This window comes from Mytilus californianus, unplaced genomic scaffold, assembly GCF_021869535.1.
Source record: "Mytilus californianus isolate M0D057914Y unplaced genomic scaffold, xbMytCali1.0.p SCAF_6, whole genome shotgun sequence".
Classification (NCBI taxonomy): domain Eukaryota; kingdom Metazoa; phylum Mollusca; class Bivalvia; order Mytilida; family Mytilidae; genus Mytilus; species Mytilus californianus.
This window is the reverse complement of record NW_026262712.1, coordinates 3,486,145-3,513,286: the sequence shown is the minus strand read 5'-3', so window position 1 is coordinate 3,513,286 and position 27,142 is coordinate 3,486,145. Positions and strand designations below refer to the sequence as shown.

General features: G+C 30.6%; 1 protein-coding gene across 2 annotated transcripts in view; it reads left to right on the top strand.

The window, feature by feature from the left end:
- Positions 1 to 24,226, top strand: part of LOC127704342 (uncharacterized) — a 32,110-nt gene extending 7,884 nt beyond the window's left edge. Inside the window, exon 4 of one of the 2 annotated variants that reach the window (XM_052208363.1) lies at positions 23,471 to 24,226. In XM_052208363.1, the coding sequence (XP_052064323.1) occupies positions 23,471 to 23,610 (140 nt within the window). In that variant the 3' untranslated portion in view covers positions 23,611 to 24,226. Of the gene's footprint in view, positions 1 to 13,633; positions 14,444 to 23,470 lie in introns of those variants that run through there. The other variant, XM_052208362.1, reaches the window with a different exon arrangement.
- Positions 24,227 to 27,142: the final 2,916 nt, after the last annotated feature.

Sequence of the window (27,142 nt, the reverse complement as noted above, 5' to 3'; positions counted from 1 at the left end):
AAAAGAAACCATGAGCCCGGAGGGCGAATGGTTTGTTTTTCATGAATCTACGCTTATCCATTGTATCTATAACTTAAACTATTGTGTTAATTTCTTTTCAAAATCAAAGCCTTTTCTTAATTAGAAGGTATTGTAAGTGAGTTTAAATAACCATGTTGTCGTGTCCAACGATGCATTGATAAATCTAAGATCACAATTAATTGGTTAACAAAATACAAATATAACACTTCTACCTTTAAAGATCTTTATATTACTAGGCATATGAATATTATCTGTCTATACAAAATAAGACATATTCGAAATTATTTCTAATAAAATTGAAAATGGAAATGGGGAACGTGTCAAAGAGACAACAACCCGATTAAAAAGCATATATAAAGTATATATAATAAGTATGTTATCGAAATTTTTTTTCTAGCAATCTAGGCACATCACGATTTTCTCGCATAGGAATTTGCGAAAAAACCTTGGTAAAATTATGTAGTAAAACAGATGAAATCATACTATATTTATAAAACAAAAATTGACAAATAGAATGTAATCATTTTTGTTTCAAACCTGTGAAATAGCCAATAATAATAAAATAAAAACCGGTAAAACTCGCTATTATTACAAAAATATCCGCTATAACTTGCAAAATTAGAAAAAAAACCAGGATAACTTAAGAATTGGAACAACAGAGGGAATACAGGGATTCGAACCTAAAACGACAAATCCCGATCTTTAACTCATTGATTTTAACCATGCTAACCTCGCGGCTACCAACTCCTACTATACGACTGCATATTCTGTCTATATAAAGGTACAAGCCCTGTGTGTCCGATTAACCGATGTTTATCAGATGTTCATTTAAATATATAAAATAAACATCTATAGTGTAACCCATTGGTAGCCGAGAGGTTTCGTCGGTGTGTTGATGTCAGTCAAACATAACAGATTTCAAGGAAGGGTTCGATTCCCAGTGAAGGCATATAAAAATTACAAAAATTAAAGGTAATTTTTAAATTAATTCCATTAGTGAATAGAAATCAGTAAATTAGCTAATTCAAACTTAATGAAATTAGGCACACAAAGGAAACAATTGAATATAATTTGGTGAGTCAATTTCAGCGGTAGATTTAGGATGCGTTGATTCTAGAAAAAGAATCCACTGTAAATGAATAGGCTGACGTCACCACAATGGTTTAAGTTCTTATAAACCACCTTTGAAGGCTAAATTAGTACTCAGCTGTCTAAAAATGAATTTTATTACACAATAACTTTCATATTTGAAAAATCCACCGGGGCCAAAATGCGAAACAAAACTCCTAACTGTGTATTGCTACCTTAATAGTAAATATTTTTTTCAAATTCTCCCTTTTAACTAATTTTCTGTGTTCTGCTAGCTAAAACAAGTAAAATGGCCTTTTATTTTTGAAAATTGGTTGAGTAATGAATATTTTATGAAGGTTAGCAGTTGACACTGAAACGCGACAAAAACTGATTTAAAGAAAGGTGCCAAGTCAAAGTGTAAAATATTGTTTCGACATCAATTTTTGGCAAAATCTTAAAAACTATACCTCTTTTGTCAGTTTTTTAATGTTGAAAATCTTTATAAGACCTCTGATGATGCAAAATTGTACAAAATTTAACAATTTCAAGCATGAAAATGTTAATCTTTATGTTTAATGTATACCAAAGACTTGATTAAAAAACTTGGTAATGGGGAATCAATTTCTTACAGCTGAATCAACTATACATTTAATATATGTCAAAATGTAACATGAAATCTTGATAAAAATAATGAATTGATATATTCGCAAGAAAAAATACAAAACATTCAATACTTAGGCTACTACATACTGTGCAATCCTTCAGAAGCAAGGGTTTAGCAAATAGAGTACAATTATAAGCCTTGTGTCAAAATGTCTAATTTTGGTTGCTAAGGACTGTAAACAATAAAATTGACATGTATTGTCATTCTTAAACACTTAATCCCCTCAGAAGTTGATTTAGAATCTAAATATCAATATATTTGTGGTATGAAAAGTCTTAAATTATACAATTCTGAGCTTGGTAAATATGCCATAAGGTAGCAATAAACAGTTAGGAAAAAATATTAAAATTTCCCCTCATAAATTTTACCATCCCCTTTTCATTGCCTTCTTGCAATATTAAGCTTACTGTTTGTGTCCTATATGTGCATATGTATGTAATCAGAATCTTCCATAGATTTCATATCCAGTATATAAAATGGTAAAATATAATTTCTTTTTGGTGTATCCATGGCAACAATCTGCAATTTTTTGTTATAAAATATAGCAAAAAGGGGGGAAAAGATATCACATATTTCCCCAAAATTTGGCCAAAAGTAGAATTTCAATCACTTCAAGTAATACCTTTTCTGAAACTGTTTACATATATCTTTCAATTAATCCAATGAAAATCATATGTCTTTCGTCTCATTTTTTTGTAAAATTGCGTCAAAAACTTCGTGTAGAAAAAAAGTGTTTGTAAACATTACATTAATTTCTGGACCGATGACCGGTCTAGCTATGAAAATACGGAGAGTCAAACAGAAAATAGCCCATAAAACATGTAAAAAATAATCTTGATGTTCTTATAAACCACCTTTGAAGGCTAAATTAGTACTCAGCTGTCTAAAAATGAATTTTATTACACAATAACTTTCATATTTGAAAAATCCACCGGGGCCAAAATGCGAACCAAAACTCCTAACTGTGTATTGCTACCTTAATAGTAAATATTTTTTTCAAATTCTCCCTTTTAACTAATTTTCTGTGTTCTGCTAGCTAAAACAAGTAAAATGGCCTTTTATTTTTGAAAATTGGTTGAGTAATGAATATTTTATGAAGGTTAGCAGTTGACACTGAAACGCGACAAAAACTGATTTAAAGAAAGGTGCCAAGTCAAAGTGTAAAATATTGTTTCAACATCAATTTTTGGCAAAATCTTAAAAACTATACCTCTTTTGTCAGTTTTTTAATGTTGAAAATCTTTATAAGACCTCTGATGATGCAAAATTGTACAAAATTTAACAATTTCAAGCATGAAAATGTTAATCTTTATGTTTAATGTATACCAAAGACTTGATTAAAAAACTTGGTAATGGGGAATCAATTTCTTACAGCTGAATCAACTATACATTTAATATATGTCAAAATGTAACATGAAATCTTGATAAAAATAATGAATTGATATATTCGCAAGAAAAAATACAAAACATTCAATACTTAGGCTACTACATACTGTGCAATCCTTCAGAAGCAAGGGTTTAGCAAATAGAGTACAATTATAAGCCTTGTGTCAAAATGTCTAATTTTGGTTGCTAAGGACTGTAAACAATAAAATTGACATGTATTGTCATTCTTAAACACTTAATCCCCTCAGAAGTTGATTTAGAATCTAAATATCAATATATTTGTGGTATGAAAAGTCTTAAATTATACAATTCTGAGCTTGGTAAATATGCCATAAGGTAGCAATAAACAGTTAGGAAAAAATATTAAAATTTCCCCTCATAAATTTTACCATCCCCTTTTCATTGCCTTCTTGCAATATTAAGCTTACTGTTTGTGTCCTATATGTGCATATGTATGTAATCAGAATCTTCCATAGATTTCATATCCAGTATATAAAATGGTAAAATATAATTTCTTTTTGGTGTATCCATGGCAACAATCTGCAATTTTTTGTTATAAAATATAGCAAAAAGGGGGGGAAAAGATATCACATATTTCCCCAAAATTTGGCCAAAAGTAGAATTTCAATCACTTCAAGTAATACCTTTTCTGAAACTGTTTACATATATCTTTCAATTAATCCAATGAAAATCATATGTCTTTCGTCTCATTTTTTTGTAAAATTGCGTCAAAAACTTCGTGTAGAAAAAAAGTGTTTGTAAACATTACATTAATTTCTCGACCGATGACCGGTCTAGCTATGAAAATACGGAGAGTCAAACAGAAAATAGCCCATAAAACATGTAAAAAATAATCTTGATGTTCTTATAAACCACCTTTGAAGGCTAAATTAGTACTCAGCTGTCTAAAAATGAATTTTATTACACAATAACTTTCATATTTGAAAAATCCACCGGGGCCAAAATGCGAACCAAAACTCCTAACTGTGTATTGCTACCTTAATAGTAAATATTTTTTTCAAATTCTCCCTTTTAACTAATTTTCTGTGTTCTGCTAGCTAAAACAAGTAAAATGGCCTTTTATTTTTGAAAATTGGTTGAGTAATGAATATTTTATGAAGGTTAGCAGTTGACACTGAAACGCGACAAAAACTGATTTAAAGAAAGGTGCCAAGTCAAAGTGTAAAATATTGTTTCAACATCAATTTTTGGCAAAATCTTAAAAACTATACCTCTTTTGTCAGTTTTTTAATGTTGAAAATCTTTATAAGACCTCTGATGATGCAAAATTGTACAAAATTTAACAATTTCAAGCATGAAAATGTTAATCTTTATGTTTAATGTATACCAAAGACTTGATTAAAAAACTTGGTAATGGGGAATCAATTTCTTACAGCTGAATCAACTATACATTTAATATATGTCAAAATGTAACATGAAATCTTGATAAAAATAATGAATTGATATATTCGCAAGAAAAAATACAAAACATTCAATACTTAGGCTACTACATACTGTGCAATCCTTCAGAAGCAAGGGTTTAGCAAATAGAGTACATTTATAAGCCTTGTGTCAAAATGTCTAATTTTGGTTGCTAAGGACTGTAAACAATAAAATTGACATGTATTGTCATTCTTAAACACTTAATCCCCTCAGAAGTTGATTTAGAATCTAAATATCAATATATTTGTGGTATGAAAAGTCTTAAATTATACAATTCTGAGCTTGGTAAATATGCCATAAGGTAGCAATAAACAGTTAGGAAAAAATATTAAAATTTCCCCTCATAAATTTTACCATCCCCTTTTCATTGCCTTCTTGCAATATTAAGCTTACTGTTTGTGTCATATATGTGCATATGTATGTAATCAGAATCTTCCATAGATTTCATATCCAGTATATAAAATGGTAAAATATAATTTCTTTTTGGTGTATCCATGGCAACAATCTGCAATTTTTTGTTATAAAATATAGCAAAAAGGGGGGAAAAGATATCACATATTTCCCCAAAATTTGGCCAAAAGTAGAATTTCAATCACTTCAAGTAATACCTTTTCTGAAACTGTTTACATATATCTTTCAATTAATCCAATGAAAATCATATGTCTTTCGTCTCATTTTTTTGTAAAATTGCGTCAAAAACTTCGTGTAGAAAAAAAGTGTTTGTAAACATTACATTAATTTCTGGACCGATGACCGGTCTAGCTATGAAAATACGGAGAGTCAAACAGAAAATAGCCCATAAAACATGTAAAAAATAATCTTGATGTTCTTATAAACCACCTTTGAAGGCTAAATTAGTACTCAGCTGTCTAAAAATGAATTTTATTACACAATAACTTTCATATTTGAAAAATCCACCGGGGCCAAAATGCGAAACAAAACTCCTAACTGTGTATTGCTACCTTAATAGTAAATATTTTTTTCAAATTCTCCCTTTTAACTAATTTTCTGTGTTCTGCTAGCTAAAACAAGTAAAATGGCCTTTTATTTTTGAAAATTGGTTGAGTAATGAATATTTTATGAAGGTTAGCAGTTGACACTGAAACGCGACAAAAACTGATTTAAAGAAAGGTGCCAAGTCAAAGTGTAAAATATTGTTTCGACATCAATTTTTGGCAAAATCTTAAAAACTATACCTCTTTTGTCAGTTTTTTAATGTTGAAAATCTTTATAAGACCTCTGATGATGCAAAATTGTACAAAATTTAACAATTTCAAGCATGAAAATGTTAATCTTTATGTTTAATGTATACCAAAGACTTGATTAAAAAACTTGGTAATGGGGAATCAATTTCTTACAGCTGAATCAACTATACATTTAATATATGTCAAAATGTAACATGAAATCTTGATAAAAATAATGAATTGATATATTCGCAAGAAAAAATACAAAACATTCAATACTTAGGCTACTACATACTGTGCAATCCTTCAGAAGCAAGGGTTTAGCAAATAGAGTACAATTATAAGCCTTGTGTCAAAATGTCTAATTTTGGTTGCTAAGGACTGTAAACAATAAAATTGACATGTATTGTCATTCTTAAACACTTAATCCCCTCAGAAGTTGATTTAGAATCTAAATATCAATATATTTGTGGTATGAAAAGTCTTAAATTATACAATTCTGAGCTTGGTAAATATGCCATAAGGTAGCAATAAACAGTTAGGAAAAAATATTAAAATTTCCCCTCATAAATTTTACCATCCCCTTTTCATTGCCTTCTTGCAATATTAAGCTTACTGTTTGTGTCATATATGTGCATATGTATGTAATCAGAATCTTCCATAGATTTCATATCCAGTATATAAAATGGTAAAATATAATTTCTTTTTGGTGTATCCATGGCAACAATCTGCAATTTTTTGTTATAAAATGTAGCAAAAAGGGGGGAAAAGATATCACATATTTCCCCAAAATTTGGCCAAAAGTAGAATTTCAATCACTTCAAGTAATACCTTTTCTGAAACTGTTTACATATATCTTTCAATTAATCCAATGAAAATCATATGTCTTTCGTCTCATTTTTTTGTAAAATTGCGTCAAAAACTTCGTGTAGAAAAAAAGTGTTTGTAAACATTACATTAATTTCTGGACCGATGACCGGTCTAGCTATGAAAATACGGAGAGTCAAACAGAAAATAGCCCATAAAACATGTAAAAAATAATCTTGATGTTCTTATAAACCACCTTTGAAGGCTAAATTAGTACTCAGCTGTCTAAAAATGAATTTTATTACACAATAACTTTCATATTTGAAAAATCCACCGGGGCCAAAATGCGAAACAAAACTCCTAACTGTGTATTGCTACCTTAATAGTAAATATTTTTTTCAAATTCTCCCTTTTAACTAATTTTCTGTGTTCTGCTAGCTAAAACAAGTAAAATGGCCTTTTATTTTTGAAAATTGGTTGAGTAATGAATATTTTATGAAGGTTAGCAGTTGACACTGAAACGCGACAAAAACTGATTTAAAGAAAGGTGCCAAGTCAAAGTGTAAAATATTGTTTCGACATCAATTTTTGGCAAAATCTTAAAAACTATACCTCTTTTGTCAGTTTTTTAATGTTGAAAATCTTTATAAGACCTCTGATGATGCAAAATTGTACAAAATTTAACAATTTCAAGCATGAAAATGTTAATCTTTATGTTTAATGTATACCAAAGACTTGATTAAAAAACTTGGTAATGGGGAATCAATTTCTTACAGCTGAATCAACTATACATTTAATATATGTCAAAATGTAACATGAAATCTTGATAAAAATAATGAATTGATATATTCGCAAGAAAAAATACAAAACATTCAATACTTAGGCTACTACATACTGTGCAATCCTTCAGAAGCAAGGGTTTAGCAAATAGAGTACAATTATAAGCCTTGTGTCAAAATGTCTAATTTTGGTTGCTAAGGACTGTAAACAATAAAATTGACATGTATTGTCATTCTTAAACACTTAATCCCCTCAGAAGTTGATTTAGAATCTAAATATCAATATATTTGTGGTATGAAAAGTCTTAAATTATACAATTCTGAGCTTGGTAAATATGCCATAAGGTAGCAATAAACAGTTAGGAAAAAATATTAAAATTTCCCCTCATAAATTTTACCATCCCCTTTTCATTGCCTTCTTGCAATATTAAGCTTACTGTTTGTGTCATATATGTGCATATGTATGTAATCAGAATCTTCCATAGATTTCATATCCAGTATATAAAATGGTAAAATATAATTTCTTTTTGGTGTATCCATGGCAACAATCTGCAATTTTTTGTTATAAAATGTAGCAAAAAGGGGGGAAAAGATATCACATATTTCCCCAAAATTTGGCCAAAAGTAGAATTTCAATCACTTCAAATAATACCTTTTCTGAAACTGTTTAAATATATCTTTCAATTAATCCAATGAAAATCATATGTCTTTCGTCTCATTTTTTTGTAAAATTGCGTCAAAAACTTCGTGTAGAAAAAAAGTGTTTGTAAGCATTACATTAATTTCTGGACCGATGACCGGTCTAGCTATGAAAATACGGAGAGTCAAACAGAAAATAGCCCATAAAACATGTAAAAAATAATCTTGATGTTCTTATAAACCACCTTTGAAGGCTAAATTAGTACTCAGCTGTCTAAAAATGAATTTTATTACACAATAACTTTCATATTTGAAAAATCCACCGGGGCCAAAATGCGAAACAAAACTCCTAACTGTGTATTGCTACCTTAATAGTAAATATTTTTTTCAAATTCTCCCTTTTAACTAATTTTCTGTGTTCTGCTAGCTAAAACAAGTAAAATGGCCTTTTATTTTTGAAAATTGGTTGAGTAATGAATATTTTATGAAGGTTAGCAGTTGACACTGAAACGCGACAAAAACTGATTTAAAGAAAGGTGCCAAGTCAAAGTGTAAAATATTGTTTCGACATCAATTTTTGGCAAAATCTTAAAAACTATACCTCTTTTGTCAGTTTTTTAATGTTGAAAATCTTTATAAGACCTCTGATGATGCAAAATTGTACAAAATTTAACAATTTCAAGCATGAAAATGTTAATCTTTATGTTTAATGTATACCAAAGACTTGATTGAAAAACTTGGTAATGGGGAATCAATTTCTTACAGCTGAATCAACTATACATTTAATATATGTCAAAATGTAACATGAAATCTTGATAAAAATAATGAATTGATATATTCGCAAGAAAAAATACAAAACATTCAATACTTAGGCTACTACATACTGTGCAATCCTTCAGAAGCAAGGGTTTAGCAAATAGAGTACAATTATAAGCCTTGTGTCAAAATGTCTAATTTTGGTTGCTAAGGACTGTAAACAATAAAATTGACATGTATTGTCATTCTTAAACACTTAATCCCCTCAGAAGTTGATTTAGAATCTAAATATCAATATATTTGTGGTATGAAAAGTCTTAAATTATACAATTCTGAGCTTGGTAAATATGCCATAAGGTAGCAATAAACAGTTAGGAAAAAATATTAAAATTTCCCCTCATAAATTTTACCATCCCCTTTTCATTGCCTTCTTGCAATATTAAGCTTACTGTTTGTGTCATATATGTGCATATGTATGTAATCAGAATCTTCCATAGATTTCATATCCAGTATATAAAATGGTAAAATATAATTTCTTTTTGGTGTATCCATGGCAACAATCTGCAATTTTTTGTTATAAAATGTAGCAAAAAGGGGGGAAAAGATATCACATATTTCCCCAAAATTTGGCCAAAAGTAGAATTTCAATCACTTCAAATAATACCTTTTCTGAAACTGTTTGAATATATCTTTCAATTAATCCAATGAAAATCATATGTCTTTCGTCTCATTTTTTTGTAAAATTGCGTCAAAAACTTCGTGTAGAAAAAAAGTGTTTGTAAGCATTACATTAATTTCTGGACCGATGACCGGTCTAGCTATGAAAATACGGAGAGTCAAACAGAAAATAGCCCATAAAACATGTAAAAAATAATCTTGATGTTCTTATAAACCACCTTTGAAGGCTAAATTAGTACTCAGCTGTCTAAAAATGAATTTTATTACACAATAACTTTCATATTTGAAAAATCCACCGGGGCCAAAATGCGAAACAAAACTCCTAACTGTGTATTGCTACCTTAATAGTAAATATTTTTTTCAAATTCTCCCTTTTAACTAATTTTCTGTGTTCTGCTAGCTAAAACAAGTAAAATGGCCTTTTATTTTTGAAAATTGGTTGAGTAATGAATATTTTATGAAGGTTGAGTAATGAATATTTTATGAAGGTTAGCAGTTGACACTGAAACGCGACAAAAACTGATTTAAAGAAAGGTGCCAAGTCAAAGTGTAAAATATTGTTTCGACATCAATTTTTGGCAAAATCTTAAAAACTATACCTCTTTTGTCAGTTTTTTAATGTTGAAAATCTTTATAAGACCTCTGATGATGCAAAATTGTACAAAATTTAACAATTTCAAGCATGAAAATGTTAATCTTTATGTTTAATGTATACCAAAGACTTGATTAAAAAACTTGGTAATGGGGAATCAATTTCTTACAGCTGAATCAACTATACATTTAATATATGTCAAAATGTAACATGAAATCTTGATAAAAATAATGAATTGATATATTCGCAAGAAAAAATACAAAACATTCAATACTTAGGCTACTACATACTGTGCAATCCTTCAGAAGCAAGGGTTTAGCAAATAGAGTACAATTATAAGCCTTGTGTCAAAATGTCTAATTTTGGTTGCTAAGGACTGTAAACAATAAAATTGACATGTATTGTCATTCTTAAACACTTAATCCCCTCAGAAGTTGATTTAGAATCTAAATATCAATATATTTGTGGTATGAAAAGTCTTAAATTATACAATTCTGAGCTTGGTAAATATGCCATAAGGTAGCAATAAACAGTTAGGAAAAAATATTAAAATTTCCCCTCATAAATTTTACCATCCCCTTTTCATTGCCTTCTTGCAATATTAAGCTTACTGTTTGTGTCATATATGTGCATATGTATGTAATCAGAATCTTCCATAGATTTCATATCCAGTATATAAAATGGTAAAATATAATTTCTTTTTGGTGTATCCATGGCAACAATCTGCAATTTTTTGTTATAAAATATAGCAAAAAGGGGGGAAAAGATATCACATATTTCCCCAAAATTTGGCCAAAAGTAGAATTTCAATCACTTCAAATAATACCTTTTCTGAAACTGTTTACATATATCTTTCAATTAATCCAATGAAAATCATATGTCTTTCGTCTCATTTTTTTGTAAAATTGCGTCAAAAACTTCGTGTAGAAAAAAAGTGTTTGTAAACATTACATTAATTTCTGGACCGATGACCGGTCTAGCTATGAAAATACGGAGAGTCAAACAGAAAATAGCCCATAAAACATGTAAAAAATAATCTTGATGTTCTTATAAACCACCTTTGAAGGCTAAATTAGTACTCAGCTGTCTAAAAATGAATTTTATTACACAATAACTTTCATATTTGAAAAATCCACCGGGGCCAAAATGCGAAACCAAACTCCTAACTGTGTATTGCTACCTCAAGCGTGAGAGCTTTCGGTATTGGTTACCTCTTTCTCCTAATATCGCTCACATGCCTGAGAGCTTGATGTTATTGGTTCCTCTATCTCCTGAAATCTCTCTCAAGTGTGAGAGCTTTATATTATTGGTTCCTCTTTCTCCTGATATCGCTCTCAAGCTTGAGAGCTTTATGTATTGGTTCCTCTTTCTCCTGATCTCGCTCTCAAGCTTGAGAGAGAGCTTAAGGTATTGGTTCCACTTTCTCCTGATATCGCTCTCAAACTTCAGAGAGAGCTTTATGTATTGGTTCCTCTTTCTCCTGATCTCGCTCTCAAGCTTGAGAGAGAGCTTAAGGTATTGGTTCCACTTTCTCCTGATATCGCTCTCAAGCTTCAGAGAGAGCTTTATGTATTGGTTCCTCTTTCTCCTGATATTGCTCTCAAGCTTTATGTATTGATTCCTTTTTTTCATGATATCGCTCTCAAGCTTGAGAGAGAGCTTTATGTATTGGTTCCTCTTTCTCCTGATATCGCTCTCAAGCTTGAGAGAGAGATTTATGTATTGGTTCCTCTTTCTCCTGATATCGCTCTCAAGCTTGAGAGAGAGCTTTATGTATTGGTTCCTCTTTCTCCTGATATCGCTCTCAAGCTTGAGAGAGAGCTTTAGGTATTGGTTCCTCTGTCTTCTGATATCGCTCTCAAGCTTGAGAGAGAGATTTAGGTATTGGTTCCTCTGTCTCCTGATATCGCTCTCAAGCTTGAAAGAGAGCTTTAGGTATAGGTTCTTCTTTCTCCTGATATCGCTCTCAAGCTTGAGAGAGAGCTTTAGGTATTGGTTCCTCTTTCTCCTGATAACGCTCATAAGCTTGAGAGCTTAATGTTTTGGTTGAGGAGCTTATATATATATTAATATTAAAAGTTATAAATTGGGTATGGCACATGAAAAAATGGAAATATGATATATTTAAGAGCACATTTCATTAAATTAAACTTACGAACGGAACAAACCACCTGCGTTTACTACATGTATGTTCTGGTTCTAGCTCATTAAAAAAAACAGGTTTATTTTTTTTTCTATTTTCTTTCGATGATCTTTTCTATGTAATAAGGTTATCTGTTCATAACTCATTTGAAAAAAAATAAAATGTTGTATTCTCTTCTGTTGAACTTCTTCTGCGTAATAAGATGACAATTTTCTGCGTTATAATGTTTATAGTCAATGTTTCACTGAGCATGCATCCACAGGACTTGCAATCTTAGATATGTTGTCTGATGTTTATAGTCAATGTTTCACTGAGCATGCGTGAACATAACTCGCAATCTTAGATATGTAGTATGATGTTTATAGTCAATGCTTCACTGAGCATGCGTCCACATGACTCGCCATCTTAGATATGTTGTCTGATGTTTATAGTCAATGTTTCACTGAGTATGCGTCCACAGGACTCGCCATCTAAGATATGTTGTCTGATGTTTATAGTCAATGTTTCACTGAGTATGCGTCCACATAACTCGCAATCTTAGATGTGTTGTCTGTTAATGTTGTCTGCTGTTTATAAGTAGGTGATATGTATGTTTTATAAAATTTGCAAAAAATACAAAAGTGGGAACTAATTAAATTATCCAAATTATCTTGAAAATATTCATATACAGCGACATCATACGCTGAGCAAACAGTTCAGTCAGTCCGTCAATCCATTAAAACTTCTACAAAGCATTGATTCAATCACGAAGAAGTCAGTGGCATCAGTCGAGATTCCATAGAATCAAAAAATTTACATATGTTCAATTTAATCTCGACGATTTCTTTATGTCCACTCATTGCAAATGACTATTTTTTTAAAGTCAGGTCAACATTTTAAAGATTTGAAAAGAAGACAAATCTTTGATTATTTAGCAGAAAAAAAAATTCTAAAAGCAAATATTTAGACTTTATCGTTGAAATTTTGAGTTAAAAATGGTTGAAAATTTCATGACTTAAAAGTCCAAGACTAAAGGTTGAAAGTTCCAGTTAAATTAAACATTTCATAATTTCAAATGTCGAAATCTCGACTTCAAAGTTCCGAATTTTTGTTGTATCCCTAATACGCTTCTGTATTACAGAAATTTTAGTAAGCACTTTTCAGTATGGGAAGCGGTTATTATGTTGGGGCGGCTAGGTGGTTCCACTCTAGTGTCAGACTTTATATCATTACTTCTATTTTGATTTCTATAATTATTAATTGTTACTATTATTTATATTAATGTTTTATTATTATTATTATTATTATTATTATTATTATTATTATTATTATTATTATTCTTTTTTTATTTTTTTCATTTTCATTATTATTATTATTTATTTTTTATTTTCAGTATTATTTATTATCATTATTATTATTTATTTTTTATTTTCATTATTATTTATCGTTATTTATTATTATTATTACCATATATTTTTATTCTATTTTTAGCAACAAGACTGAATTACCCGCCTCCTCCTTATGCAGATGCATGCAGGGACTATGGTACAACTAATCAACATTCGGTTAAACAATCTACACCACCACCAAGTTATTCAGCTCTACACCGGTTCCAACCGGAAAATCTTTGAAACATCATAGTCAAATTTATAAAAACGTAATACTTCCAGTTGGCAGTTAGAGAGTTGATTGTATGATGTTTGAAGGGAGAGAACATAAATGTGTGTGTGCCTAGTAGTCCATAGTCATTATTGAACAACTTGTATTTCTTTGTATCGCAAGTGTTAATTGAGTATTTCTCCTCTGTATAATATCCTGCATATGCATGAAATAATGCTCTGTATATGGTAATGAATATGCATGAAATATATGTATGGCTGTTAAGAAGTTCTCCTCTGTTTATTGTGATGAATATGCATGAAATATATGCATGGCTGTTAAGTAGTTATCCCCTGTATATTGTTATGAATATGCATGAAATATATGTATTGCTTGCTGTTCGGTGTGAGCCAAGGCTCTGTGATGAAGGCCGCACTTCGACCTATAATTGTCAACTTTTTATCGATTGTGACTTGATAGAGAGTTGTCTCATTGGCACTCATACCACATCTTCTTATTTATAATGGCTGTTATGTAGTTCTTCTCTGTATATGGTCTTGAATATGCATGAAATATATGTATGGCTGTTAAGTAGTTCTCCTTTGTTTATTGTTATGCTTATGCATGAAATATATGTATGGCTGTTAAGTAGTTCTCTGTTTATTGTTATGAATATGCATGAAATATATGTATGGCTGTTAATTTGTTTTATTTGTATGTATTTTTCTTCTATGAGAAATACAAGGGTATGCACCCATATAGTTGAGCAAGTCCTGTAAAACCAAATGAAGAACCCAAGTTCAAGGTTTTTGATGATGTTTGTGTTTTGGAATCTTTAGTTTTCTATGGAGGGTATTCAGGACCGTTGTTGGTCTTATTATCTTTGGTCGGAACCACAGTGGTCGGAAAGCAGAAATATAATCAAACAAAAGGATTTTTCTGTCAAAACTATCTATATTTCGTTAATAGATACTACGTACAAGACCAAGATAATAATCTTATTCAGTTTAAACTGAGACTGAATTTATTCTTATAATAGAATATAATTAAAATGGTCATATATACGTGCATTTTGTCTCACAGGTTTGAACAGTCATTACATTTATGAAAATTATATGCAAAGTATGAGCACCAATGAGCAGGGATGCGTACCCAAAGTTAGCTAAATATCTAAATTTTAAACGGTCGATCGTGAATGAAAAAATACTTGCATGGTTTCAGTTATATAGATACAATGGATAAGCGTGGATTCTTGAAAAAGAAACCACGAGCCCGGAGGGCAAATGGTTTGTTTTTCATGAATCTACGCTTATCCATTGTATCTATAACTTAAACTATTGTGTTAATTTCTTTTCAAAATTAAAGCCTTTTCTTAATTAGAAGGTATTGTAAGTGAGTTTAAATAACCATGTTATCGTGTCCAACGATGCATTGATAAATCTCAGATCACAATTAATTGGTTAACAAAATACAAATATAACACTTCTACCTTTAAAGATCTTTATATTACCAGGCATATGAATATTATCTGTTTATACAAAATAAGACATATTCGAAATTATTTCTAATAAAATTGAAAATGGAAATGGGGAACGTGTCAAAGAGACAACAACCCGACCAAAAAGCGTATATAAAGTATATATAATAAGTATGTTATCGAAATTTTTCTAGCACTCTAGGCACATCACGATTTTCTCGCATAGGAATTTGCGAACAAACCTTTGCAAAATTATGTAGTAAAACAGATGAAATCATACTATATTTATAAAACAAAAATTGACAAATAAAATGTAATAATTTTTGTTTCAAACATGTGAAATAGCCAATAATAATTAAAAAAAACGGTAAAACTCGCTATTATTACAAAAATATCCACTGTAACATGCAAACTTAGAAAAAAAACCAGGGTAACTTAAGAATTGGAACAACAGAGAGAATACAGGGATTCGAACCTAAACCGACAAATCCCTATCTTTAACTCATTGATTTTAACCATGCTAACCTCGCGGCTACCAACTCATACTATACGACTGCCTATTGTGTCTATACAAAGGTACAAGCCCTGTGTGTCCGATGAACCGATGTATATCAGATGTTCATTTAAATATATAAAATAGACATCTATAGTGTAGCCCATTGGTAGCCGAGAGGTTTCGTGGATGTGTTGATGTCAGTCACACATAACAGATTTCAAGGAAGGGTTCGATTCCCAGTGAAGGCATATAAAAATTACAAAAATTAAAGGTAAGTTTTTAAATTAATTCCATTAGTGAACAGAAATCAGTAAATTAGCCAATTCAAACTTAATGAAATTAGGCACACAAAGGAAACAATTGAATATAATTTGGTGAGTCAATTTCAGCGGCAGATTTAGGAAGCGTTGATTCTAGAAAAAGAATCCACGGTAAATGAATAGGCTGACGTCACCACAATGGTTTAAATTCACAAGGACTTCAAGTAAATCCTTGCATCTCACAAAAATCGTAATTAATATTTTACAATAATCATAACAAAATTTAATTACTATCAAAATGTAAATATTTTATACTGTTTTAGTATGGATTTATAAGTCTCTGTTTATGTTTTGTACAGCAATAATTATATTCATATAGTGGAGTGTTAGACTTTACAAAGATATTGATTTCATAAATAAAATGTCCATCCGTAAATACTTGACGTTTGTGTTTATTGATATAATATTCTAAATTTTCAAAAATAATTCACTAACAGGAATGTATGTTAATTATAGAATTTTATTTTTGTTTGTTTGTTTGTTTTAATAGTTCAACCTGATAGCATCTAAATATTTGTATACTATGGTACGATTTTGAAAATTGTATTCATTGTGTTGACCAGCTATCCTACACGTCTTGATTCATTCACATTATACATCACCCTGTTCACACGCACACTATCGGTTTGCGTTCACAAAAATTCCGGATAAAAGTAGATGAATCCGGAGTTAAAACACTTGAGATAGGTAGTTGACATCCGAATTCAACTATTAGATTAATATATGTGATGACACAAATGCGTATTCTTATCCAGAGTATCTGTGCGATTGCTTTCTATTTACTACTTCTTGCGCAAAAAATACCACGTGCATGCATAAACATTAATTTCACTCGTGAATGCGAATTTTCGCTTTTCTTATCTAAATTCAGGACTCGGCAGTAAGAGCTTGACATGTTACTTTCAAGCACGGTCATCATTACTTACGGTATTCTGACCTCTAGCTGTTTCTCTTTTGTTTTCTTTTTTGAGTCACTGTCCTATTATAAACTTTGACATTTTCGAAATGCTAAGGATTTTCTACCCAAGGAATAGATTACTTAGCTTTGTATTTTATTTGGCCTTTTTAACTTTTTTTATTCGAGCGTCACTGATGATTCTTTGTAGACTTAACTCGCGTCTGTTCGGGTATTCATAAAACTTCTGAAAATAAGATATTCTTCAAAACCAAGTATTCCTGTAGAATATTTGGATTGATTTAAGTAAAATCCTGGAAATCCTTAAAATTTGAGATGTTTTATGAGACCAAAATAAACTACATACTGTGCAATCCTTCAGAAGCAAGGGTTTAGCAAATAGAGTACAATTATAAGCCTTGTGTCAAAATGTCTAATTTTGGTTGCTAAGGACTGTAAACAATAAAATTGACATGTATTGTCATTCTTAAACACTTAATCCCCTCAGAAGTTGATTTAGAATCTAAATATCAATATATTTGTGGTATGAAAAGTCTTAAATTATACAATTCTGAGCTTGGTAAATATGCCATAAGGTAGCAATAAACAGTTAGGAAAAAATATTAAAATTTCCCCTCATAAATTTTACCATCCCCTTTTCATTGCCTTCTTGCAAAATTAAGCTTACTGTTTGTGTCATATATGTGCATATGTATGTAATCAGAATCTTCCATAGATTTCATATCCAGTATATAAAATGGTAAAATATAATTTCTTTTTGGTGTATCCATGGCAACAATCTGCAATTTTTTGTTATAAAATATAGCAAAAAGGGGGGAAAAGATATCACATATTTCCCCAAAATTTGGCCAAAAGTAGAATTTCAATCACTTCAAATAATACCTTTTCTGAAACTGTTTACATATATCTTTCAATTAATCCAATGAAAATCATATGTCTTTCGTCTCATTTTTTTGTAAAATTGCGTCAAAAACTTCGTGTAGAAAAAAAGTGTTTGTAAACATTACATTAATTTCTGGACCGATGACCGGTCTAGCTATGAAAATACGGAGAGTCAAACAGAAAATAGCCCATAAAACATGTAAAAAATAATCTTGATGTTCTTATAAACCACCTTTGAAGGCTAAATTAGTACTCAGCTGTCTAAAAATGAATTTTATTACACAATAACTTTCATATTTGAAAAATCCACCGGGGCCAAAATGCGAAACCAAACTCCTAACTGTGTATTGCTACCTTAAGTTAATAGTAAATATTTTTTTCAAATTCTCCCTTTTAACTAATTTTCTGTGTTCTGCTAGCTAAAACAAGTAAAATGGCCTTTTATTTTTGAAAATTGGTTGAGTAATGAATATTTTATGAAGGTTAGCAGTTGACACTGAAACGCGACAAAAACTGATTTAAAGAAAGGTGCCAAGTCAAAGTGTAAAATATTGTTTCGACATCAATTTTTGGCAAAATCTTAAAAACTATACCTCTTTTGTCAGTTTTTTAATGTTGAAAATCTTTATAAGACCTCTGATGATGCAAAATTGTACAAAATTTAACAATTTCAAGCATGAAAATGTTAATCTTTATGTTTAATGTATACCAAAGACTTGATTAAAAAACTTGGTAATGGGGAATCAATTTCTTACAGCTGAATCAACTATACATTTAATATATGTCAAAATGTAACATGAAATCTTGATAAAAATAATGAATTGATATATTCGCAAGAAAAAATACAAAACATTCAATACTTAGGCTACTACATACTGTGCAATCCTTCAGAAGCAAGGGTTTAGCAAATAGAGTACAATTATAAGCCTTGTGTCAAAATGTCTAATTTTGGTTGCTAAGGACTGTAAACAATAAAATTGACATGTATTGTCATTCTTAAACACTTAATCCCCTCAGAAGTTGATTTAGAATCTAAATATCAATATATTTGTGGTATGAAAAGTCTTAAATTATACAATTCTGAGCTTGGTAAATATGCCATAAGGTAGCAATAAACAGTTAGGAAAAAATATTAAAATTTCCCCTCATAAATTTTACCATCCCCTTTTCATTGCCTTCTTGCAATATTAAGCTTACTGTTTGTGTCATATATGTGCATATGTATGTAATCAGAATCTTCCATAGATTTCATATCCAGTATATAAAATGGTAAAATATAATTTCTTTTTGGTGTATCCATGGCAACAATCTGCAATTTTTTGTTATAAAATATAGCAAAAAGGGGGGAAAAGATATCACATATTTCCCCAAAATTTGGCCAAAAGTAGAATTTCAATCACTTCAAATAATACCTTTTCTGAAACTGTTTACATATATCTTTCAATTAATCCAATGAAAATCATATGTCTTTCGTCTCATTTTTTTGTAAAATTGCGTCAAAAACTTCGTGTAGAAAAAAAGTGTTTGTAAACATTACATTAATTTCTGGACCGATGACCGGTCTAGCTATGAAAATACGGAGAGTCAAACAGAAAATAGCCCATAAAACATGTAAAAAATAATCTTGATGTTCTTATAAACCACCTTTGAAGGCTAAATTAGTACTCAGCTGTCTAAAAATGAATTTTATTACACAATAACTTTCATATTTGAAAAATCCACCGGGGCCAAAATGCGAAACCAAACTCCTAACTGTGTATTGCTACCTTAAGTCAATAGTAAATATTTTTTTCAAATTCTCCCTTTTAACTAATTTTCTGTGTTCTGCTAGCTAAAACAAGTAAAATGGCCTTTTATTTTTGAAAATTGGTTGAGTAATGAATATTTTATGAAGGTTAGCAGTTGACACTGAAACGCGACAAAAACTGATTTAAAGAAAGGTGCCAAGTCAAAGTGTAAAATATTGTTTCGACATCAATTTTTGGCAAAATCTTAAAAACTATACCTCTTTTGTCAGTTTTTTAATGTTGAAAATCTTTATAAGACCTCTGATGATGCAAAATTGTACAAAATTTAACAATTTCAAGCATGAAAATGTTAATCTTTATGTTTAATGTATACCAAAGACTTGATTAAAAAACTTGGTAATGGGGAATCAATTTCTTACAGCTGAATCAACTATACATTTAATATATGTCAAAATGTAACATGAAATCTTGATAAAAATAATGAATTGATATATTCGCAAGAAAAAATACAAAACATTCAATACTTAGGCTACTACATACTGTGCAATCCTTCAGAAGCAAGGGTTTAGCAAATAGAGTACAATTATAAGCCTTGTGTCAAAATGTCTAATTTTGGTTGCTAAGGACTGTAAACAATAAAATTGACATGTATTGTCATTCTTAAACACTTAATCCCCTCAGAAGTTGATTTAGAATCTAAATATCAATATATTTGTGGTATGAAAAGTCTTAAATTATACAATTCTGAGCTTGGTAAATATGCCATAAGGTAGCAATAAACAGTTAGGAAAAAATATTAAAATTTCCCCTCATAAATTTTACCATCCCCTTTTCATTGCCTTCTTGCAATATTAAGCTTACTGTTTGTGTCATATATGTGCATATGTATGTAATCAGAATCTTCCATAGATTTCATATCCAGTATATAAAATGGTAAAATATAATTTCTTTTTGGTGTATCCATGGCAACAATCTGCAATTTGTTGTTATAAAATATAGCAAAAAGGGGGGAAAAGATATCACATATTTCCCCAAAATTTGGCCAAAAGTAGAATTTCAATCACTTCAAATAATACCTTTTCTGAAACTGTTTACATATATCTTTCAATTAATCCAATGAAAATCATATGTCTTTCGTCTCATTTTTTTGTAAAATTGCGTCAAAAACTTCGTGTAGAAAAAAAGTGTTTGTAAACATTACATTAATTTCTGGACCGATGACCGGTCTAGCTATGAAAATACGGAGAGTCAAACAGAAAATAGCCCATAAAACATGTAAAAAATAATCTTGATGTTCTTATAAACCACCTTTGAAGGCTAAATTAGTACTCAGCTGTCTAAAAATGAATTTTATTACACAATAACTTTCATATTTGAAAAATCCACCGGGGCCAAAATGCGAAACCAAACTCCTAACTGTGTATTGCTACCTCAAGCGTGAGAGCTTTCGGTATTGGTTACCTCTTTCTCCTAATATCGCTCACATGCCTGAGAGCTTGATGTTATTGGTTCCTCTATCTCCTGAAATCTCTCTCAAGTGTGAGAGCTTTATATTATTGGTTCCTCTTTCTCCTGATATCGCTCTCAAGCTTGAGAGCTTTATGTATTGGTTCCTCTTTCTCCTGATCTCGCTCTCAAGCTTGAGAGAGAGCTTAAGGTATTGGTTCCACTTTCTCCTGATATCGCTCTCAAGCTTCAGAGAGAGCTTTATGTATTGGTTCCTCTTTCTCCTGATCTCGCTCTCAAGCTTGAGAGAGAGCTTAAGGTATTGGTTCCACTTTCTCCTGATATCGCTCTCAAGCTTCAGAGAGAGCTTTATGTATTGGTTCCTCTTTCTCCTGATATTGCTCTCAAGCTTTATGTATTGATTCCTTTTTTTCATGATATCGCTCTCAAGCTTGAGAGAGAGCTTTATGTATTGGTTCCTCTTTCTCCTGATATCGCTCTCAAGCTTGAGAGAGAGATTTATGTATTGGTTCCTCTTTCTCCTGATATCGCTCTCAAGCTTGAGAGAGAGCTTTATGTATTGGTTCCTCTTTCTCCTGATATCGCTCTCAAGCTTGAGAGAGAGCTTTAGGTATTGGTTCCTCTGTCTTCTGATATCGCTCTCAAGCTTGAGAGAGAGATTTAGGTATTGGTTCCTCTGTCTCCTGATATCGCTCTCAAGCTTGAAAGAGAGCTTTAGGTATAGGTTCTTCTTTCTCCTGATATCGCTCTCAAGCTTGAGAGAGAGCTTTAGGTATTGGTTCCTCTTTCTCCTGATAACGCTCATAAGCTTGAGAGCTTAATGTTTTGGTTGAGGAGCTTATATATATATTAATATTAAAAGTTATAAATTGGGTATGGCACATGAAAAAATGGAAATATGATATATTTAAGAGCACATTTCATTAAATTAAACTTAAGAACGGAACAAACCACCTGCGTTTACTACATGTATGTTCTGGTTCTAGCTCATTAAAAAAAACAGGTTTATTTTTTTTTCTATTTTCTTTCGATGATCTTTTCTATGTAATAAGGTTATCTGTTCATAACTCATTTGAAAAAAAATAAAATGTTGTATTCTCTTCTGTTGAACTTCTTCTGCGTAATAAGATGACAATTTTCTGCGTTATAATGTTTATAGTCAATGTTTCACTGAGCATGCATCCACAGGACTTGCAATCTTAGATATGTTGTCTGATGTTTATAGTCAATGTTTCACTGAGCATGCGTGAACATAACTCGCAATCTTAGATATGTAGTATGATGTTTATAGTCAATGCTTCACTGAGCATGCGTCCACATGACTCGCCATCTTAGATATGTTGTCTGATGTTTATAGTCAATGTTTCACTGAGTATGCGTCCACAGGACTCGCCATCTAAGATATGTTGTCTGATGTTTATAGTCAATGTTTCACTGAGTATGCGTCCACATAACTCGCAATCTTAGATGTGTTGTCTGTTAATGTTGTCTGCTGTTTATAAGTAGGTGATATGTATGTTTTATAAAATTTGCAAAAAATACAAAAGTGGGAACTAATTAAATTATCCAAATTATCTTGAAAATATTCATATACAGCGACATCATACGCTGAGCAAACAGTTCAGTCAGTCCGTCAATCCATTAAAACTTCTACAAAGCATTGATTCAATCACGAAGAAGTCAGTGGCATCAGTCGAGATTCCATAGAATCAAAAAATTTACATATGTTCAATTTAATCTCGACGATTTCTTTATGTCCACTCATTGCAAATGACTATTTTTTTAAAGTCAGGTCAACATTTTAAAGATTTGAAAAGAAGACAAATCTTTGATTATTTAGCAGAAAAAAAAATTCTAAAAGCAAATATTTAGACTTTATCGTTGAAATTTTGAGTTAAAAATGGTTGAAAATTTCATGACTTAAAAGTCCAAGACTAAAGGTTGAAAGTTCCAGTTAAATTAAACATTTCATAATTTCAAATGTCGAAATCTCGACTTCAAAGTTCCGATTTTTTGTTGTATCCCTAATACGCTTCTGTATTACAGAAATTTTAGTAAGCACTTTTCAGTATGGGAAGCGGTTATTATGTTGGGGCGGCTAGGTGGTTCCACTCTAGTGTCAGACTTTATATCATTACTTCTATTTTGATTTCTATAATTATTAATTGTTACTATTATTTATATTAATGTTTTATTATTATTATTATTATTATTATTATTATTATTATTATTATTATTATTATTATTATTATTATTATTTTTTATTTTTTTCATTTTCATTATTATTTATCATTATTATTATTATTTATTTTTTATTTCCAGTATTATTTATTATCATTATTATTATTTATTTTTTATTTTCATTATTATTTATCGTTATTTATTATTATTATTATTACCATATATTTTTATTCTATTTTTAGCAACAAGACTGAATTACCCGCCTCCTCCTTATGCAGATGCATGCAGGGACTATGGTACAACTAATCAACATTCGGTTAAACAATCTACACCACCACCAAGTTATTCAGCTCTACACCGGTTCCAACCGGAAAATCTTTGAAACATCATAGTCAAATTTATAAAAACGTAATACTTCCAGTTGGCAGTTAGAGAGTTGATTGTATGATGTTTGAAGGGAGAGAACATAAATGTGTGTGTGCCTAGTAGTCCATAGTCATTATTGAACAACTTGTATTTCTTTGTATCGCAAGTGTTAATTGAGTAGTTCTCCTCTGTATAATATCCTGCATATGCATGAAATAATGCTCTGTATATGGTTATGAATATGCATGAAATATATGTATGGCTGTTAAGAAGTTCTCCTCTGTTTATTGTGATGAATATGCATGAAATATATGCATGGCTGTTAAGTAGTTATCCCCTGTATATTGTTATGAATATGCATGAAATATATGTATTGCTTGCTGTTCGGTGTGAGCCAAGGCTCTGTGATGAAGGCCGCACTTCGACCTATAATTGTCAACTTTTTATCGATTGTGACTTGATAGAGAGTTGTCTCATTGGCACTCATACCACATCTTCTTATTTATAATGGCTGTTATGTAGTTCTTCTCTGTATATGGTCTTGAATATGCATGAAATATATGTATGGCTGTTAAGTAGTTCTCCTTTGTTTATTGTTATGCTTATGCATGAAATATATGTATGGCTGTTAAGTAGTTCTCTGTTAGTGTTATGAATATGCATGAAATATATGTATGGCTGTTAATTTGTTTTATTTGTATGTATTTTTCTTCTATGAGAAATACAAGGGTATGCACCCATATAGTTGAGCAAGTACTGTAAAACCAAATGAAGAACCCAAGTTCAAGGTTTTTGATGATGTTTGTGTTTTGGAATCTTTAGTTTTCTATGGAGGGTATTCAGGACCGTTGTTGGTCTTATTATCTTAGGTCGGAACCACAGTGGTCGGAAAGCAGAAATATAATCAAACAAAAGGATTTTTCTGTCAAAACTATCTATATTTCGTTAATAGATACTACGTACAAGACCAAGATAATAATCTTATTCAGTTTAAACTGAGACTGAATTTATTCTTATAATAGAATATAATTAAAATGGTCATATATACGTGCATTTTGTCTCACAGGTTTGAACAGTCATTACATTTATGAAAATTATATGCAAAGTATGAGCACCAATGAGCAGGGATGCGTACCCAAAGTTAGCTAAATATCTAAATTTTAAACGGTCGATCGTGAATGAAAAAATACATGCATGGTTTCAGTTATATAGATACAATGGATGAGCGTGGATTCTTGAAAAAGAAACCATGAGCCCGGAGGGCGAATGGTTTGTTTTTCATGAATCTACGCTTATCCATTGTATCTATAACTTAAACTATTGTGTTAATTTCTTTTCAAAATTAAAGCCTTTTCTTAATTAGAAGGTATTGTAAGTGAGTTTAAATAACCATGTTATCGTGTCCAACGATGCATTGATAAATCTCAGATCACAATTAATTGGTTAACAAAATACAAATATAACACTTCTACCTTTAAAGATCTTTATATTACCAGGCATATGAATATTATCTGTTTATACAAAATAAGACATATTCGAAATTATTTCTAATAAAATTGAAAATGGAAATGGGGAACGTGTCAAAGAGACAACAACCCGACCAAAAAGCGTATATAAAGTATATATAATAAGTATGTTATCGAAATTTTTCTAGCACTCTAGGCACATCACGATTTTCTCGCATAGGAATTTGCGAACAAACCTTTGCAAAATTATGTAGTAAAACAGATGAAATCATACTATATTTATAAAACAAAAATTGACAAATAAAATGTAATAATTTTTGTTTCAAACATGTGAAATAGCCAATAATAATTAAAAAAAAAAAACGGTAAAACTCGCTATTATTTCAAAAATATCCACTGTAACATGCAAAATTAGAAAAAAAACCAGGGTAACTTAAGAATTGGAACAACAGAGAGAATACAGGGATTCGAACCTAAACCGACAAATCCCTATCTTTAACTCATTGATTTTAACCATGCTAACCTCGCGGCTACCAACTCATACTATACGACTGCCTATTGTGTCTATACAAAGGTACAAGCCCTGTGTGTCCGATGAACCGATGTATATCAGATGTTCATTTAAATATATAAAATAGACATCTATAGTGTAGCCCATTGGTAGCCGAGAGGTTTCGTGGATGTGTTGATGTCAGTCACACATAACAGATTTCAAGGAAGGGTTCGATTCCCAGTGAAGGCATATAAAAATTACAAAAATTAAAGGTAAGTTTTTAAATTAATTCCATTAGTGAACAGAAATCAGTAAATTAGCCAATTCAAACTTAATGAAATTAGGCACACAAAGGAAACAATTGAATATAATTTGGTGAGTCAATTTCAGCGGCAGATTTAGGAAGCGTTGATTCTAGAAAAAGAATCCACGGTAAATGAATAGGCTGACGTCACCACAATGGTTTAAATTCACAAGGACTGCAAGTAAATCCTTGCATCTCACAAAAATCGTAATTAATATTTTACAATAATCATAACAAAATTTAATTACTATCAAAATGTAAATATTTTATACTGTTTTAGTATGGATTTATAAGTCTCTGTTTATGTTTTGTACAGCAATAATTATATTCATATAGTGGAGTGTTAGACTTTAAAAAGATATTGATTTGATAAATAAAATGTCCATCCGTAAATACTTGACGTTTGTGTTTATTGATATAATATTCTAAATTTTCAAAAATAATTCACTAACAGGAATGTATGTTAATTATAGAATTTTATTTTTGTTTGTTTGTTTGTTTTAATAGTTCAACCTGATAGCATCTAAATATTTGTATACTATGGTACGATTTTGAAAATTGTATTCATTGTGTTGACCAGCTATCCTACACGTCTTGATTCATTCACATTATACATCACCCTGTTCACACGCACACTATCGGTTTGCGTTCACAAAAATTCCGGATAAAAGTAGATGAATCCGGAGTTAAAACACTTGAGATAGGTAGTTGACATCCGAATTCAACTATTAGATTAATATATGTGATGACACAAATGCGTATTCTTATCCAGAGTATCTGTGCGATTGCTTTCTATTTACTACTTCTTGCGCAAAAAATACCACGTGCATGCATAAACATTAATTTCACTCGTGAATGCGAATTTTCGCTTTTCTTATCTAAATTCAGGACTCGGCAGTAATAGCTTGACATGTTACTTTCAAGCACGGTCATCATTACTTACGGTATTCTGACCTCTAGCTGTTTCTCTTTTGTTTTCTTTTTTGAGTCACTGTCCTATTATAAACTTTGACATTTTCGAAATGCTAAGGATTTTCTACCCAAGGAATAGATTACTTAGCTTTGTATTTTAACTTTTTTTATTCGAGCGTCACTGATGATTCTTTGTAGACTTAACTCGCGTCTGTTCGGGTATTCATAAAACTTCTGAAAATAAGATATTCTTCAAAACCAAGTATTCCTGTAGAATATTTGGATTGATTTAAGTAAAATCCTGGAAATCCTTAAAATTTGAGATGTTTTATGAGACCAAAATAAGTCTCTATATAAGAGGTTCTAATGAAGC